Source organism: Orycteropus afer, unplaced genomic scaffold (genome assembly GCF_000298275.1).
Source record: "Orycteropus afer afer isolate SDZICR_OR568_19922 unplaced genomic scaffold, OryAfe1.0 scaffold00376, whole genome shotgun sequence".
Lineage (NCBI taxonomy): Eukaryota > Metazoa > Chordata > Mammalia > Tubulidentata > Orycteropodidae > Orycteropus > Orycteropus afer.
In genome coordinates, this window is record NW_006921963.1 from 3,093,957 (window position 1) to 3,109,467 (window position 15,511).

The window sequence follows — 15,511 nt, forward strand, 5'->3', positions numbered from 1 at the left end:
AGAGACAGAGACACACACATACAGAGATTTATCTAAGAAATAGCTCATGTGGTTGCAGAGGCTGGCAAGTCCCAAGTCAGTAAGTCAGGCATCAGGCTGAAGCTTCTCCTGACTCACATATTGCAGGGGCTGACAAGTCCAAGATCAGCAGGTCAGATGACAGGATTCTGGCTCACAGGTTGTTAATGAGTCTTTCTAAAATCCTAATATCATGTTCTTAAAAAATACAGTTTCATGGATTATTTGCTTAGTACACAGACAGATATATAAAAATCATGAGATAAAATCCAATACCCATTAATCATAAGATTCATAGTAAACTAGGAAAATTCATTATGGTTAGTCTTTTATTTGTTACCTATTTTCAAATGCCTTTTTTACTTCATACAAAGTTACTTTACTGCTTTCAAGATTTTTTCCTTGTCTTTGGCTCTCAGTATTTTTTTTTTTTTATTATAATGCATCTTTGTGTGGATTTCTTTGCATTTATACTAGTTGGAGTTTGTAGAACTTCTTAGATGTGTAGGTTATTTATTTTTTTTTCATAGATTTGGGAAGTTTTGCAAATATATATATTTTTTCTCCTTTCTCTCTCCTTTCCCTTTGGCTCTCTTTGTCTCTTATATATGTATATACCACTTAATGTTTCCCCTCATTTCTCTGGGCCTCTGTTCACTTTTTATATTTTTCATTTTTGGCCTCTGTTCCTTGGATCACATTATCTCTATCAATCTACCTTCATGTTTGCTAACTATTTTTTCTGCAAGTCTCATCTATTCTTGAATCCCTTTTGTGAACTTTGGTTACTGTACTTTTACATTCCAGAATTTCCATTTAGTTTTTCTTCTTCTTCTTTTTATTTATTTATTTAGTAATTTCTGACTCTTTAATGATATTCCTCTTCTAAAGGTGTTACCATAATGCCTTCTTTCAGTTCTTTAAGCATGGTTTACTTTAGTCCGCTGAACATATTTATAATGCCTACTTTGAAGTTTTTGTTAAATTTATATCTGATCACACTCACAGGAACTTTCCACTGCCTTTTCTTCAGTGTACAGGCCATATTTTCCTATTTCTTTAAAACTACATTTCATAATTCTTTTGTTGAAAATCTCTGGGTCCTGGTTTTCACTTATTATGTCTTGCATTTTTTCTTTTTCTTTCTTTCTTTTTTTTTTAGTGACTGGCTGGATTATTTTAGTGAAGTCTACTTTCCTTTTTCCCATGCAGTGTGAATCTTCTGGTGTTTCTTCTCATTGCACACAGTGTTGGGTATATGCATACAGTCACTGTAGGATTACAGTGGTTTTACCAGGGCTCTCTTTGACTATTGCTTTCCTGCCCACGGCCAGCTGCTAACCTCAACTAATTGCTCATCTTCTTAGCTTGTCTCTCCTAGCAAGAAACCTCTGTCCTACAGATGAGTAAGGGCCAGAGCAATTGGGGCCTCTATTCTTAGTGTACCACGCCCAAGATAGAGTTTCTGCTTCAAGAGTGTGGACTGGGTGAAAGAAGGGTATCCTTGACCTCTTGGCTACACTTGTAGGGAACTTAGCTTCCACAGCAAGAAGAAATGTTGACAGTGAGAAATACATCCCATAACCTTTACCTGGAAGCTGATGGGAGAGGGAGCCCTGCGTTGTTGGCTTTATGTGAATGGAGTTTTTCATTATACAGGGCTGGGAGAGGGAGAAAGGAAGTTGAACATGGTTTATATGTCATAGAATCTCACTGTTCTCATCAAGTGTTAGTACATTTTGTTGAATAAATGTTTCTTCATTTGCTCTGTGTTCTTAGGACCACTTTCAGAAATTTTAAATGTTTCTCTCCCCCTCCCAATAATCTTCACCAGTTTAACTAAGCTCTTCTTACTGTTGTTCCGGAAGTAGAACTCAGAAAGTCATTTTATATTCCATATTGTTATTTTAAATACCTGAAGTCTTTGGAGTTTGAAATTGTTGTTTGTATCTCTGGTTAAGCTCCTCCATGGTGACTTTTTTGTGCAATTGCTGACTTCTGATTATGTTCTTACAAGGTATGAAATCTTATGGGCCTCAGCTGGAGATGCTTTTCTTCTAAGAGGATTTATCCTTGCTTCAATTCAGTGTTAACAGATACTACTAATCTTGGATTTAACATGTTTGTTCAATTTTGAAGGTTAGTGATTAATATGGGGATCTCAGGTTAAGCTATCTACCTTGCAATGGGTCCAAAGTTTCATCTTCCATCTTATTACTGGTATTGGAATTTCCCTCAAGGCAAGCTGGCTTTTTATATTTCACTGTTGCTCACTACTAGGCTTTACATTGATAATTTCTTCTTTTCTCTTTTGAGTCTTTGAGTTTTATCTCACTTTTTTTTCTGAGTACAAGAAAGTTATTAAAAAGTCATTTTGCTTAAAGCTTTCCTGTGTGTGTGTGTGTATAGATATGCATATAAATTATAATAAATATATACTTTGTTTTAACAGCAGGACCTTCTAGGTATACAATCTGCCATGCTGTGGAAGGAGGAGCTCTTTTCTTTGTGGCCTTTTAGACATTCTCCTAAATTATTTGAGATTACAGAAAGCATTTACCTAAAATTATTTTCTGATTCATAGAGTTAATTTTCAACTGAAACGTATACTTAAGCTGCCTTTTACTTTCCATATTTCTTTTTCCTGCTTTTCTTCTTTATTTTTAAATAACATTTATGTATAGGTTCAATGCCAGTTTCTTTTTATTCTGCAATTGTTAAATGGATGTTTTATTTTTATTCTGTAACTGTCAAATGGGTAAGTTAAATGGGTAAGAATACTGTGGGGGAAAGATTGGTATATGGTCAATCCTACATTTAGATATATTGCATCACACCACAGTTCACAAGCAAGGTCTGTTTTCACCTCCATCAGGCAAAGTCTGTTCTCAGTGTTTTGCATGCTTCCCTTCAGGTTAAGCAGAATGTTGGATTGGCTCACAGTATTTATAGTTTTCAGTATAGTTAATTCAAGATCTTCAACAATGCATATAATAAATACTCCATAAATATTACTAAACAATTGTATGACTAAATAATTATTCAACTGCTTATGGACATATCCATCTGCATATCTCATAAGTACTTCAAAATTAATATGATTAATAATGAATTAATTATCTTTCCCATGTAATGGTTCCTCCTTTTGAATTTCCAATCCTGATAAATATCCATTTGCTATCATTTCCTCCTCTCCATTCCCACAGTCACTTCTTGAGTATAGGTCAACACCATTTAGTGCTTCAGTGCCATAGCCTCCATGATTTCAATTTTTTCAACCTGACAATCTAGCCTCTACATAGTTGATGGAGTTCCAAATGGAGACTAAGCAAGCAAAATTATTAAAAGAGTTGCTGTGTCTCTGTTTAATGATTAAAATAAAGTAGGAGGTACAGAGAGAAATGGAAGTTGGCTGTAAATGGCTGTGGTATTGGGCCATGTGCACAGAAAATAGTTCACTGAAGTTAGGATGCAGAGGCAGAATGATTGATTGTTGTGTCTTACACATCCAGACTATTCCCTTGATAGGAGAACAGATAACTTACTGTTCTTATTTGCATTCCATAAACATTGCCTTGATGAAGTATCATCAAAAGGCAGAGGATGCATGCTTAAAAAGAGGAGAAACCTTAAAAAAATTGCAAGGGTAAACAATAGAAATTTACACTCAATAATTTAACTCTAGATGAATACATATAAACAGTTTCATCTTGGTTGATTACTACAAGAGATTGGCAGAGTGTCTGCTATTTCACGAAAGCTTCTTAGCATAGACGGGGATAAGATGTTCATAGAAACAATTATCGAAAAGAAAACTCAATACAAAAGCTTAAAGAGCAACAAAAATTCACAGGACAACGTTAATTATTAAGAATATGGAGCAAAAAAACAAGTATGATTTAACACAATTTTCACACATCAGCCCTACCTATATTACCTGGGAAAGTTGTTGCAATAAATTCTTTGAACTCCTTTAGTTTATTTCCATCCTTGTCCATATTAACTTTGGCTTTCAGAGTGTATACATTACCAAACTTGTTCTTGAGGTACTGAGGACTTCCTAGGCATGTGAACCTCCCTTTTACCATGATGGCCAGCCTGGTACAAAGGGCTTCACATTCCTCCATGCTAGGGAGAATAAAGGAGTTATGGCTGGAGAAACATTCTTTTAGAGGAAAAATTCTGTAGTTCAAGCAGAGCAAATATTACAAGGTAACTTTTGCAATGGAAAGGCTTGGAGTTTATGATAGACATTAAGGTCATATTAGAAAGAGGGGATATTAAAATTTAAAGCAGATGATTCTTAAATCCAAAATAGAAACAGCTTCCTGATTTCCTATCTTCTCTTAGAACTCCTTGGCACAATCAAGAGATCCCTTTAGCAGAATCTACCCACAGTATCTCCTAAGTAGCTCATAAACTTAGGCAAACTCATAGTCCTAGCTCTATCAATTCCCTCTTACACCCATTTCAATGCCTTATAACTCCCAACCAAGCCTCTCAAAGGGCCATACCTGTGGGAAGTTATTATGATAGATTTGCCAGTTTTACAGATCCGTGTAATTGTGTCCCTGACCAGGTGCTTGGCTGTTGGGTCCATGCCAGTAGAAGGCTCATCCAGGAAGATTACTGAAGGGTTTCCCATTAGGGCAATAGCAGTACTCAATCTACGTTTGTTTCTTCCACTTTACGGCCAAAGAAAGAAAGTAGGAGAAGAAGATAAGGGTCATGCCATTAATTAACAGGAAAGAATTAGCTCAAACAAACAATTACGTTGATTTGGTATGATTAATAAAGCACCAGTCCCAGTCCTGGTGTAATGTATCCTGGGGTGTGTGTGTTTACCTCAACTCATTTTCAATTAAATGACTTTTTTTGAAATTTATTTCAGCATTATTATTTGGGACATTTTTTGTTCTTCAGAGACAAAAATGGAAGTGTTCTTTTTTGAAATGCAAATGCAATATATAGCTCACATCTACAAAAGGTTTACCTCACACCATTTGGATCTAACTTATTCCTGAAATATAAACTCTGGCAGGACATTATGTTATTTCATAGTCATTGCTTCTGTGTAACAGAGAGGCTCAGGTTGAATTTGCAGGCATTTGTTCCAAAAAGCAGAAATACAGTAGGTAATTTAATGATTGCAGCAGGATAATACCTCACCTGTATGTGTAGACAGATTTGTCAGCATGGGTTTCCAGGTGCATCAACTGCAAAAAGGCTTCCACATACCCAGACATATCTGGCTCAGGGACCCCCCGTATCCTGGCATACATGATTAGCAATTCCCGACCTGTCATGTAGTTCAGCATGGCATCAGACTGAGGACAATAGCCAATTCTTGACCTAGTCTGAATTAAAAGGGGGAATCATAAGCAATATATCCAAATCAACTATTTCACTGAGCATATGGTCCACATGGATAAAAAGTACTTCAACCCATGTTGCTAAGGTTTGATACCCATAAAGCTTCCAACAAGACTCTCTTCTTGTCTACAAAATCTTTTCAGCTGGAGCCCATTGTAGGAAAATGGAATAATAATATCCTAACTGGACTTTACAACACATTCATTGTGTACTACTATGTACCTGAGAAAGTTTTTTTTTCTTTCTTTTTTTGTTATTGTTGTTAGGTGAAATGGCTTATCCAAGAATCATTAGGATAGGGCAAATCTACAGAATAAATTAAAACAACAGATGTGAGTCTATTCTACTTTCAGTAATAGCTAAGTACCTTCTATTGGACCATTAACGCTCCCATGAATAACAATTATAATCCCCCCTTTTCTCTCTGTGTGTATGTATAAATTTTAATTATTTAAGGTTAAAAGAGCTGAACTGATATTTCATAGAGCAGACAGAGTTTACATTATGAATCTAGTTGTCTTACATGTTAAAGGCATTTTAAATCTTTGTAAGGGAGTCCAAACACTCTATAATGTATTATTCATAACATCTAAGATACAATATAAAATTAATTGACAACTGAAGAATTATGGACATATTATACATGTTACACAAAAAAGACAATGAATGAAAACTGATCCCAAAAAGCCCACACTATTGGAATGAACAGAAAATAATTTTTAAAAACATAACTATTATTTCATATTTAACCAGATCAAGGAAGTAACAGAACTATTTCTGCAATAAATAAGGATAAGAAATCTCAGCAGAGATATAAAAAAAGGACCAAACATAAATTCTAGAACTAAAAATTATAATGTACAAAATAAGAAATTCACTGGATAGACATAACAGCAGATTGGAGAGGAAAGAAGAAATGTGAAATAAGAAAATTCCAAAAATGAAAACATAATATACCAAAATCTTTGGGATACAGCAAAAGTAGTGCTCAGGGGTCAATTTATCACAATAAATACACACATCAAAAACTAACAATGAACGAAAATCAGTATCTTAACCCAACAACACCAACAATTAGAAAAAGATCAACATAAAGCCCACAGTCTCCAGAAGAAAGGAAATAATAAATGTTAGAACAGAAATAAATGAAACAAAAAACAGAAAATCAATAAAAAGAATCAACAAGACTAGAAGTTGGTTCTTTGAAGGGATTAACAGAATTTAAGAGCCACTGTAAAATTTGAGTAAGGAAAACTAAGAGAACATGCAAATAACCAAATAAGAAGTGAAGTGGGTGATGTTACACAGAATCAATCAAAATAAAAAGGACAATAACAGAATACTATGAATAAGTGTACGTTTGTACTCCAACAAATTTGAAAACCTAGAAGAAATGGACAAATTTCTGGAAACACACAACATACCTAAAATAACACAGTTTGAGATAGAAAACATGAACAGGACCATAATAAAAAAAGAAACTGACAAGTTATCAAAAAATTCCCAACAAAGTAAGTCCTAGCCCAGCTGTTTTCACTGGAGAATTCTATCAAACATTCAGAGAAGAGCTGACACCAATTCTACTCAAACTATTCCAGGACATAGAAAAGGATGGAATCCTTTCAAATTCATTTATGATGCAAGCATAACCCTGATACTGAAGCCAGGCAGACACCACTAAAAAGAAAATTAAAGACCAGGTATAAAACATTTTTCAGGGAATAAACTCAATACTTAAGTTCCACAAGCAATATAACATCAAGTGCATAATAAATAAGTACAAATTAAATCTATTGGATATATGCAATATCATGATATCAATGGAGATTTGCCAATAGAAAAGAAGAGGGAGGAGCAAATCAGGAATACTTGTAGTAGTTTAATGTTGTTGTGTTAGCTGTTTATCTGTTAAATGTTGTTCCAACAGCAAGCTGTGTAAAGTAATATTTGTGGTAATTATTAAGTAATCATCTAGAAAAAATACACAGAACAACAAAAACAACAACAAAAAGGAAGAAACCAAAAAGCTTCATTACAAAGAAAGCTAAACACAAAATATAACAGAAAAAAAGAATAAAAAATCAAAGACAGTATATAAAAAAACAAAATTAATGAAGCAGGTATTTTGTTTTCAGTAATAACCTTAAATGTAAATGATTTAAATTACCTGTGCAAAAGGCAGAAAGTAACAGAATAAAAAAAACAAACCCACTGCTATTGAGTTGTTTCCTACTCATAGCGACCTCCATTGGATTTCTGAATGGTGAACCTTTACAGAAGTAGATTGGCCAGTCTTCCTTCTGCGGAGTGGCTGATGGATTTGAACTGCCAACCTTCTGGTTAGTAGTCAAATACCTTAGGCATTGCACCATCAGAGCTCCAGAATGGATTAAATAAATAAATAAATAAATAAATAAAAGATTCACCCTTTTGTTACCTAGAAGAAACACACCTCAGATATAAGGACATAAACAAAGTGAAGACAAAGGGAAGAAAAAATATTCTATGCAATCAGTAAACAAAAAGAGCAGGGGTAGCCATAATGATATCAGATAAAATGGACTTTAAATCAAAATCTATTTTAAGAGATAAAGAAGAACACCACATAATAATTAAAGGGTCAATCCATTAAGAAGACATAACAATTATAAATATATATGCACCTAACATCAGTGCTCCAAAATACATGAAACTAATACTAATATGAAAGGAGAAATAGATAACTACAGTAATAGTTGGGGACTTCAACACACTACTTTCAATTCTAGACAGAATGTCTAAAACGAAAATCAGTAAGAACATTGAGGACTTTAATAAAATAATAAGCCAATTTGACCTAATGCACACATATAGAACACTTCATCTGAGCTCTGGTACCATAGTGCCTAAGGCATTTGACTGCTAACCAGAAGAGAAGGCTGGCGGTTCAAACTCACTAGCCACTCCTCGGAAGGAAGGCTGGGCAATCTACTGTAGTGATACTGCATCGGAAACCCAAGGAGGGGTCGCTATGAGTCAGATCCGACTTGATGGCAGTGAGTTTGGTTTTTGGTTTTTATCTGTTACCATAACAATACACATTTTTCTCCAGCACTCAAGGATCATTTTCCAGAATAGATTATATGGTAAGCCACAAAACAAGTCTCAACAAATTTGAAAAGACTGAAATCATACGAAGCCTCTTGTCTGACCATAACTTTGTCAAGTTGGAAATCAACAACAGAAACAATAAGGGAAATAATACATGGAAACTAAATAATTGACCACCAAAAAAACTACTGGTGAGACAGGCAGAAGGTGGCAGGACTTAAAGAGTTAATTAAAAATACAAGTTGTAAACTAGCAGCTATAGCTAAAAGCCAAAGCACATCTTGAGACTTTGTTGTTGTTGTTGTTAGGTGTTGTCGAGTCATCTCCGACTCATAGTGACCCTATGCACAGCAGAACTAAACACTGTCCAGTCCTGTGCCAGCCCCATGATCCTTGCTATACCTCGTTATCATTGCAGCCACTGTGTCAATTCATTTCGTTGAGGGCCTTCTCCTTTATTGTTGACCCTCCATTTTAACAAGCATGATATCCTTTTCCAGGGAATGATCCATTCTGACAACATGACCAAAGTAGGTGAGATGAAGCCTGGCCATTGCTTCAAGGAGCATTCCAGCTGCACTTTGGTCAGAACAGATTTATTAGTTCTTTTAGCAATCCGTACTTTCAACATTCTTCGCCATCACCACAACCCAAAAGCATCCACTCTTCTTTGGTCTTCCTTATTCATTGTTCAGCTCTCACATGCATATGAGGTGACTGAAGACACCATGGGTTATGTCAGGTGCACCTTAGTCTTCAAGGAGATATCTTTGCTCTTCAGCACTTGAAAGAGGTCTTTTGCAGCAGATCTGCCCAGTGCTGTAAGTCATCTGATGTCTTCACTGCTGCTGCCATTGGTGTTGATTGTAGAACCAAGTTATATGAAGTCATTGACAACTTCAATCTTTTCTCCATTTATTGTGATGCTGCTTATAGGTCCACTTGTGAGGATTTTTCATTTTCTTTATATTGAGATGTAGTTTTCAGTCTTCATCAGTAAGTGCTTCAAGTCACCCTCACTTTCAGCAAGCAAAATTCTGTCATCAGTATATCGCAGGTTGCTAATTAGTCTTCCTCCAAACCTGATGCCACATTCTTCTTCACATAGTCCAGCTTCTTGGATTATTTGCTCAGTGTACAGATTGAATAAGTATGGTTAAGAGATACAACCCTGACACACTCCTTTCTTGATTTTAAATCATGCAGTGTCCCCTTGGTCTGTTCAAATGACAGCCTGCCGGTCTATGGACAGGTTCTTCATGAGCACAATTGAGAGTTCTGGAATTCCCATTCTTCTCAATGTTATCATGAGCACATTTAAGTGGTCTGGAATTCCTATTCTCAATGTTATCCATAATTTGTTATGATCCACACATTTGAATGATCCACACAATTGATCTTGCTTTGCGCCAACATCCATTTAATGTCAGCTATGATATCCCTTATTCCATGACCTCTTCTGAATCCAGCTTGCATTTCTGGAAGTTCTCTGTCAATATACTGCTGCAACTGTTTTTGAGTTACCTTCAGTAAGATTTTACTTGTGTGTGACATCAGTGATGTTGTTCAATAATATACACATTCTGTGGGATCACCTTTCTTTGGAATGGGTACAAATATGGATCTCTTCCAGTCAGTTGGCCAGAAAGCTGTCTTCCAAATCTCTTGGCATAGCTGAATGAATGCCTCCAGGGTGCCATCTGTTTGTTGAAACATCTCAATGGGTATTCCATCAATTCCTGGAGCCTTGTTTCTCACCAACTCTTTCAGTGCAGCTTCGACTTCTTCCTTCAATGCCACTGGTTCTTCCGTCAGTACCACTGGTTCTTGATCACATGCCACCTCCTAAAATGGCTGAACGTCAACCAATTCTTTTTGGTAGGGTGACTCTGTGTATTCCTTCCATCTTCTTATGATGCTTCCTGCATCAGTCAATATTTTACCCATAGAATCTTTCAATATTGCAACTCAAGTTTAAATTTTTCCTTCAGTTCTTTCAGCCTGAGAAATGCTGAAGGTGTTCTTCTCTTTTGGCTTTCCAACTCCATGTCTTCACACATTTCACATGTCACATTTCATTACACCTATTTGCACATTTCATTATAATAAATGACTGTCTTCTCAAGCTGCTCTTTGAAATCTTCTGTTTAGCTCTTTTATCCTGTTGATTCTTCTACCCGCTTTAGCTACTCTCTGTTCAACGATAAGTTTCAGAGTCTCTTCTGACAACCATTGTGGTTTTTTCTTCCTTTCCTGCCTTTTTAATGACCTTTTGCTTTCTTGATGGATGATGTTCTTCAAGTCATCTCACATTTCCTCTGGTTTTTGGTCACTGATGTTCAATGCATCAAATCTATTCTTTAGATGGTCTCTAAATTCAGGAGTGACATATTCAAGGTCATATTTTGGCTCTAATGGACTTGTTTTAATTATCTTCAACTTCAACTTGAACTTGCATATGAGCAGTTGATGGTCTGTTCCACAATCAGCTCCTAGTCTTGTTTTGGTTGAAAATATTGAGCTTTTCCATCACCTCTTGACACAGATATAGTCAGTCTGATTCCTGTGTACTTCATCTGGCAAGTCCACGTGTATAGCCACCATGGTGTTGTTGAAAAAAGGTATTTGCAATGAATAAGTCATTGATCTTGCAAAATTCTATCATGCAATATCCAGCATTATTTCTATCACCAATGCCAAATTTTCCAACTACTGATGATTATTCTTTGTTTCCAACTTTTGCATTTCAATCACCAGTGATAATTAGCACATCTTGATTGTATGTTTGGTCAATTTCAGACTGCAGAAGTTGATAAAAATCTTCAATTTCCTCCTCTTTGGCTTTGGTGGTTGGTGCATAAATTTTAATAATAGTAGTATTAACTGGCCTTCCTTATAGATGTATGGATATTATCCTGCCACAGACAGCACTGTACTTCAGGATAGATCTTGAAACATTCTTTGTGATGATGAATGTCACACCATTCCTCTTCAATTTGTTATTCCTGGCATAGTAGATCATATGGTTATCTGATTCAAAATGGCCAAAACAGCTCCATTTTACCTCACTAATACTAAGGATATCAATCTTATGCATTCCATCTTATTTTTGACAACCTCCAATTTTCCTGGATTCATACTCTGTACATTCTGTTCTGATTATTAATGGGTGTTTGCAGCTGTTTCTTCTCATTTTGAGTCATGCCATATCATCAAATGGAGGTCCTGAAAGCTCTACTTTATCCATATGATTAAGGTTGGCTCTACTCTGATGAGGAAGCTCTTTCCCAGTCATATTTTGAGTGTTTTTAATCTGAGGGGCTCATCTTCCAGCACTGTATCAGACAATGTTTCAGGGCTATTCATAAAGTTGTCCAATGATATATCAGGTACTGTTTTACTGCTAATCATAAAGTTTTCACTGGCCAATTATTTGAGAAGTGCTGGCTTCTTCCTTCTTCTGAGTCTGTCTCAGTCTGGAAGCTCCTCTAAAACCTGTCCACCATGGGCAACCCTGCTGGTGTTTGAAAATACTGGTGGCACAGACTCCAGATTCACAGCAACTTGCAGGCCACCAGAGTATGACAAACTGACAGACGAGTTCATCTCTCTTAGTTGTTCCAACCCACTCTGCTCACTTCCTGGCCTTCCCCTACCTGTTCTGGTCATCTGCCCAGCTCCTGCTTCCTGCCTGGGGCTCTCAGCTTACCAGTCCCTGTTCCATTGGCCCTGGCTCTTGCTTCCTGCTTGGGGGCTCTCTCCTTACCTGTTGCAGTTCTGTTGGCTCTGGCTCCATGAGACATAGGTTCAAAAGGAAGCAGCAGCCTCCCCTAGCTCTGTGCTTCAAGATTTTTGCAGGTGTTTGCAGGCTACCTAATTTCCAGCTCTCCTGGCATGCACAGTACACACCTCCCTAATATGACAGAGGCCCTGACTGGGAATCAAACCAGCAGTCCAAAGGATGGGACATATGTGGTGTCCCATAATGAGTCATGTCAAGTATGCTAGAAGCCTTTGCAATTTGTGTCAAGTATCCTGGCAAACTTTACAACACCTGCATGTATATCTGATTACCATAATCCAACCCAGAACTTCCCATTACCCTGAAACATCCACTTTTCCCCAGAAGCTTAGTGAATCAAACATTAGCCAAAACCCCTTATAAATCTCACCTGTCGCTGCACTTGGGGAGACAGGGGTTAGCGTTGCCTAGAGCCCTGTTCGGGTCCAACTTGACAGCAGATACTAACAACAGAGTCCTGTCAGTCTCCTTTGGCCAGACTCTTTTCTTATAATAAATCTTTGCTTGCGTGAAATTCTCTGTCTCACCTAGTCATTCTAGGTCAGTGGCAGACAAGGACTCTCCTTTGGTGGGTTGGAGTCTTTCCCTGGGACCCCAAAAAGACCATCACTGGGTCACAGAAGAAATAAAAAATGAAATTGAAAATACTTAGAATAAAACAAAAATGAAAACACAACATACCAAAACTTTTGTTGTTGTTGTTATGTCCCATTGAGTCAGACCTGACTCATAGCACTCCTCCTTGGGTTTCCAAGGTGGTATCACCATGGAAGTAGATTGCCCAACCTTCCTTCTGAGAAGTGGCTGATGGGTTTGAACTGCCAGCCATTTGGTTAGCAGTCAAGTGCCTTAGGCACTATGCTACCAGAGCTCCCATATCAAAACTTTTGGAACACAGCAAAAGCAGTGCTGAGAAGGAATTTCATAGAAATAAATGCTCATATTAAAAAGGAAGATATATACAAAATCAACAACTTAACGTTTTAACAATTAAAAAAGGAAGAGCTAAAGAAACCCTAAGCTATTAGAAGAAAGGAAATAACAAAGATCAGAGCAGAAATAAATGAAATAGAAAACAGAAAAACAACAGAAATAATCAACAAAGCCAGAAGTTGGTTCTTTGAAAGAATCAACAAAATTGACAAACCACTGGCCAGACTTAAAAAAGAAAAAAAAAGAGAAGAGGCAAATAACCAAAAGAAGAAAAGAAAAAGGAAATTTGGAGACATTACAAAGTATTTAAATGACTATAAAAAAAACTATCTTCCCACACATTTGACAACCTAGATGAAATGTGTCTGTCAGTTTGTTGTACTGTGGTGGCTTGTGCATTGCTGTGAGGCTGGAAGCTATCCCACCAGTATTTCAAATACCACCAGGGTCACCCATGCTGGACAGGTCTCAGCAGAGCTTCCAGTCTAAGACAGACTGAGAAGAAGGACAGGGCCATCCACTTCTGAAAAACTGGCCACTGAAAACCTTATGAAGAGCAGTGAAATACTGTTTGATATATTACTGGAAAACTTTACAAATAGCAGTGAAACATCGCCTGATAAAGTGCCAGAAGAGGATCCCCTCAGGTGGAAGGCATTCAAAATTCAACTGGGGAAGAGCTGTCTCTTCAAAGCAGAATCAATGTGGATGGAATAAAGCTTTCAGGACCTTCATTTACTGATGGGGCACAACTCAAAATGGGAAGAAACAGGTGCAAACATTCAGTAACAACTGGAATGTGGAATATATGAAATACAAACCTAGTAAAACTAGAAGTTGTCAAAAATGAAATGAAATGCATAAAGACAGATATCTTGGCTGTTAGTGAGCTGAAATGGACTAGTACTGGTCATTCTGCAACAGACAAGAACACAGTTTACTATGCCAGAAACAACAAATTGAAAAGGAATGGCGTCACATTTCAAGATCCTGAAGTACAATGCTGTCATCGACAGGGTAATATCCATATTCCTGCAAAGAAAACCAGTTACTACTACTATTATTCAAATTTATGTACCAACCACTAAAGCCAAAGATGAAGAAATTGAAGATTATTATCAACTACAGTCTGAAATTGACCACACTTGCAATCAAGATGTATTGACAATTACTGGTGATTGGAATGTGAATGTTGGAAACAAAGAATAAGCATGATAGTTGGAAAATACGGTATTAGTGAAAAAAAAAAAATGATTCCAGAGATCACATGATAGAATTTTGCAAGACCAACAACTTATTCATTGTAAATAGCTTTTTTTTTCAACAACATAAATGGACAACAATACATATGGATGTCACCAGATGCAATACGTAAGAACCCAATTGACTACATCTGTGAAGAGGTGATGGAGAAGCTCAATGCCATCAGTCAAAAGAAGGCAAGGAGCTGACTGTGGAACAGACCATCAACTGTTCAAATGCAACTTCAAGTTGAAACTGAAGAAAATTAAAACAAGTCCATGAGAGGCAAAATACAACCTTGATTGTATCCCACCTGAATTTAGACACCATCTGAAGAAAAAATATATTGTGCATATATTAATTTAAAAACAGCTAGGATAGCTATAATAATGTGAGACAAAAAATTTAAGGCAAAAACCTTAGAGTTAGATGAGTGTCACATGCATAAAGATAAAAGCCAATTTTCATCAGGAAGAAAGAGTTAAATATTTTAGATAGATATCTAAGAGTCTAGCCTCAAAATACATCAAGTGAAGGAAAAAAAAAAAAGGAGGTGGTGATTGAGGAGAAAAAGACAAATTTATAATCAGAGTAGCTAATTTTAACCAATTCCTTCGTCACTGTTACAGAACAAAGAGACTAAAAATCAATAACAGTATAGACTATTTGAATAAAATGCTAAATTTTTATCTTATTTTCCAGACTAGCTGGAGTTGAAAAGGCTCTTTAAAAGAGTTACAGAGTTAAAAGAGCTTGGATGCTGTGGTGGTTATGTTTGTGTGTCAACTTGGCTTGGGCCTGGTTGAGTGGATGGGCAGCTGGTGGTTGTTATTCCCCTTGATGACACTGGCAATCAACTCCATGGTGGGATCTACCACAAGCAGCTGAGTAGCTGCCTTTGGGATGTGGTCTGCTCCCTGTATATAAGGAGAAGCCTTGAGAATGGTCTCTAGCTTATGGCACCTTGAACCCTGCATGTAGCTGTGTCGTTGTACAGCAACCTGCCATGCTCTGCTGACAGGACTTACAATGACCTTAAATTAATGGCCTGCC

The 15,511-nt window shown here is 36.8% G+C and overlaps 1 protein-coding gene across 1 annotated transcript in view; it reads right to left on the minus strand.

The window, feature by feature from the left end:
* The window catches only part of LOC103207552 (phospholipid-transporting ATPase ABCA3-like), a gene marked incomplete at its 5' end in the record, with an annotated part of 194,612 nt that overhangs the window by 36,033 nt on the left and 143,068 nt on the right, over nt 1–15,511 (minus strand). The window contains 3 exons of the mRNA XM_007953202.1: nt 3,956–4,146; nt 4,533–4,703; nt 5,188–5,375. Of these exons, the coding sequence (XP_007951393.1) occupies nt 3,956–4,146; nt 4,533–4,703; nt 5,188–5,375 (550 nt within the window). The remainder of the gene's footprint in view (nt 1–3,955; nt 4,147–4,532; nt 4,704–5,187; nt 5,376–15,511) is intronic.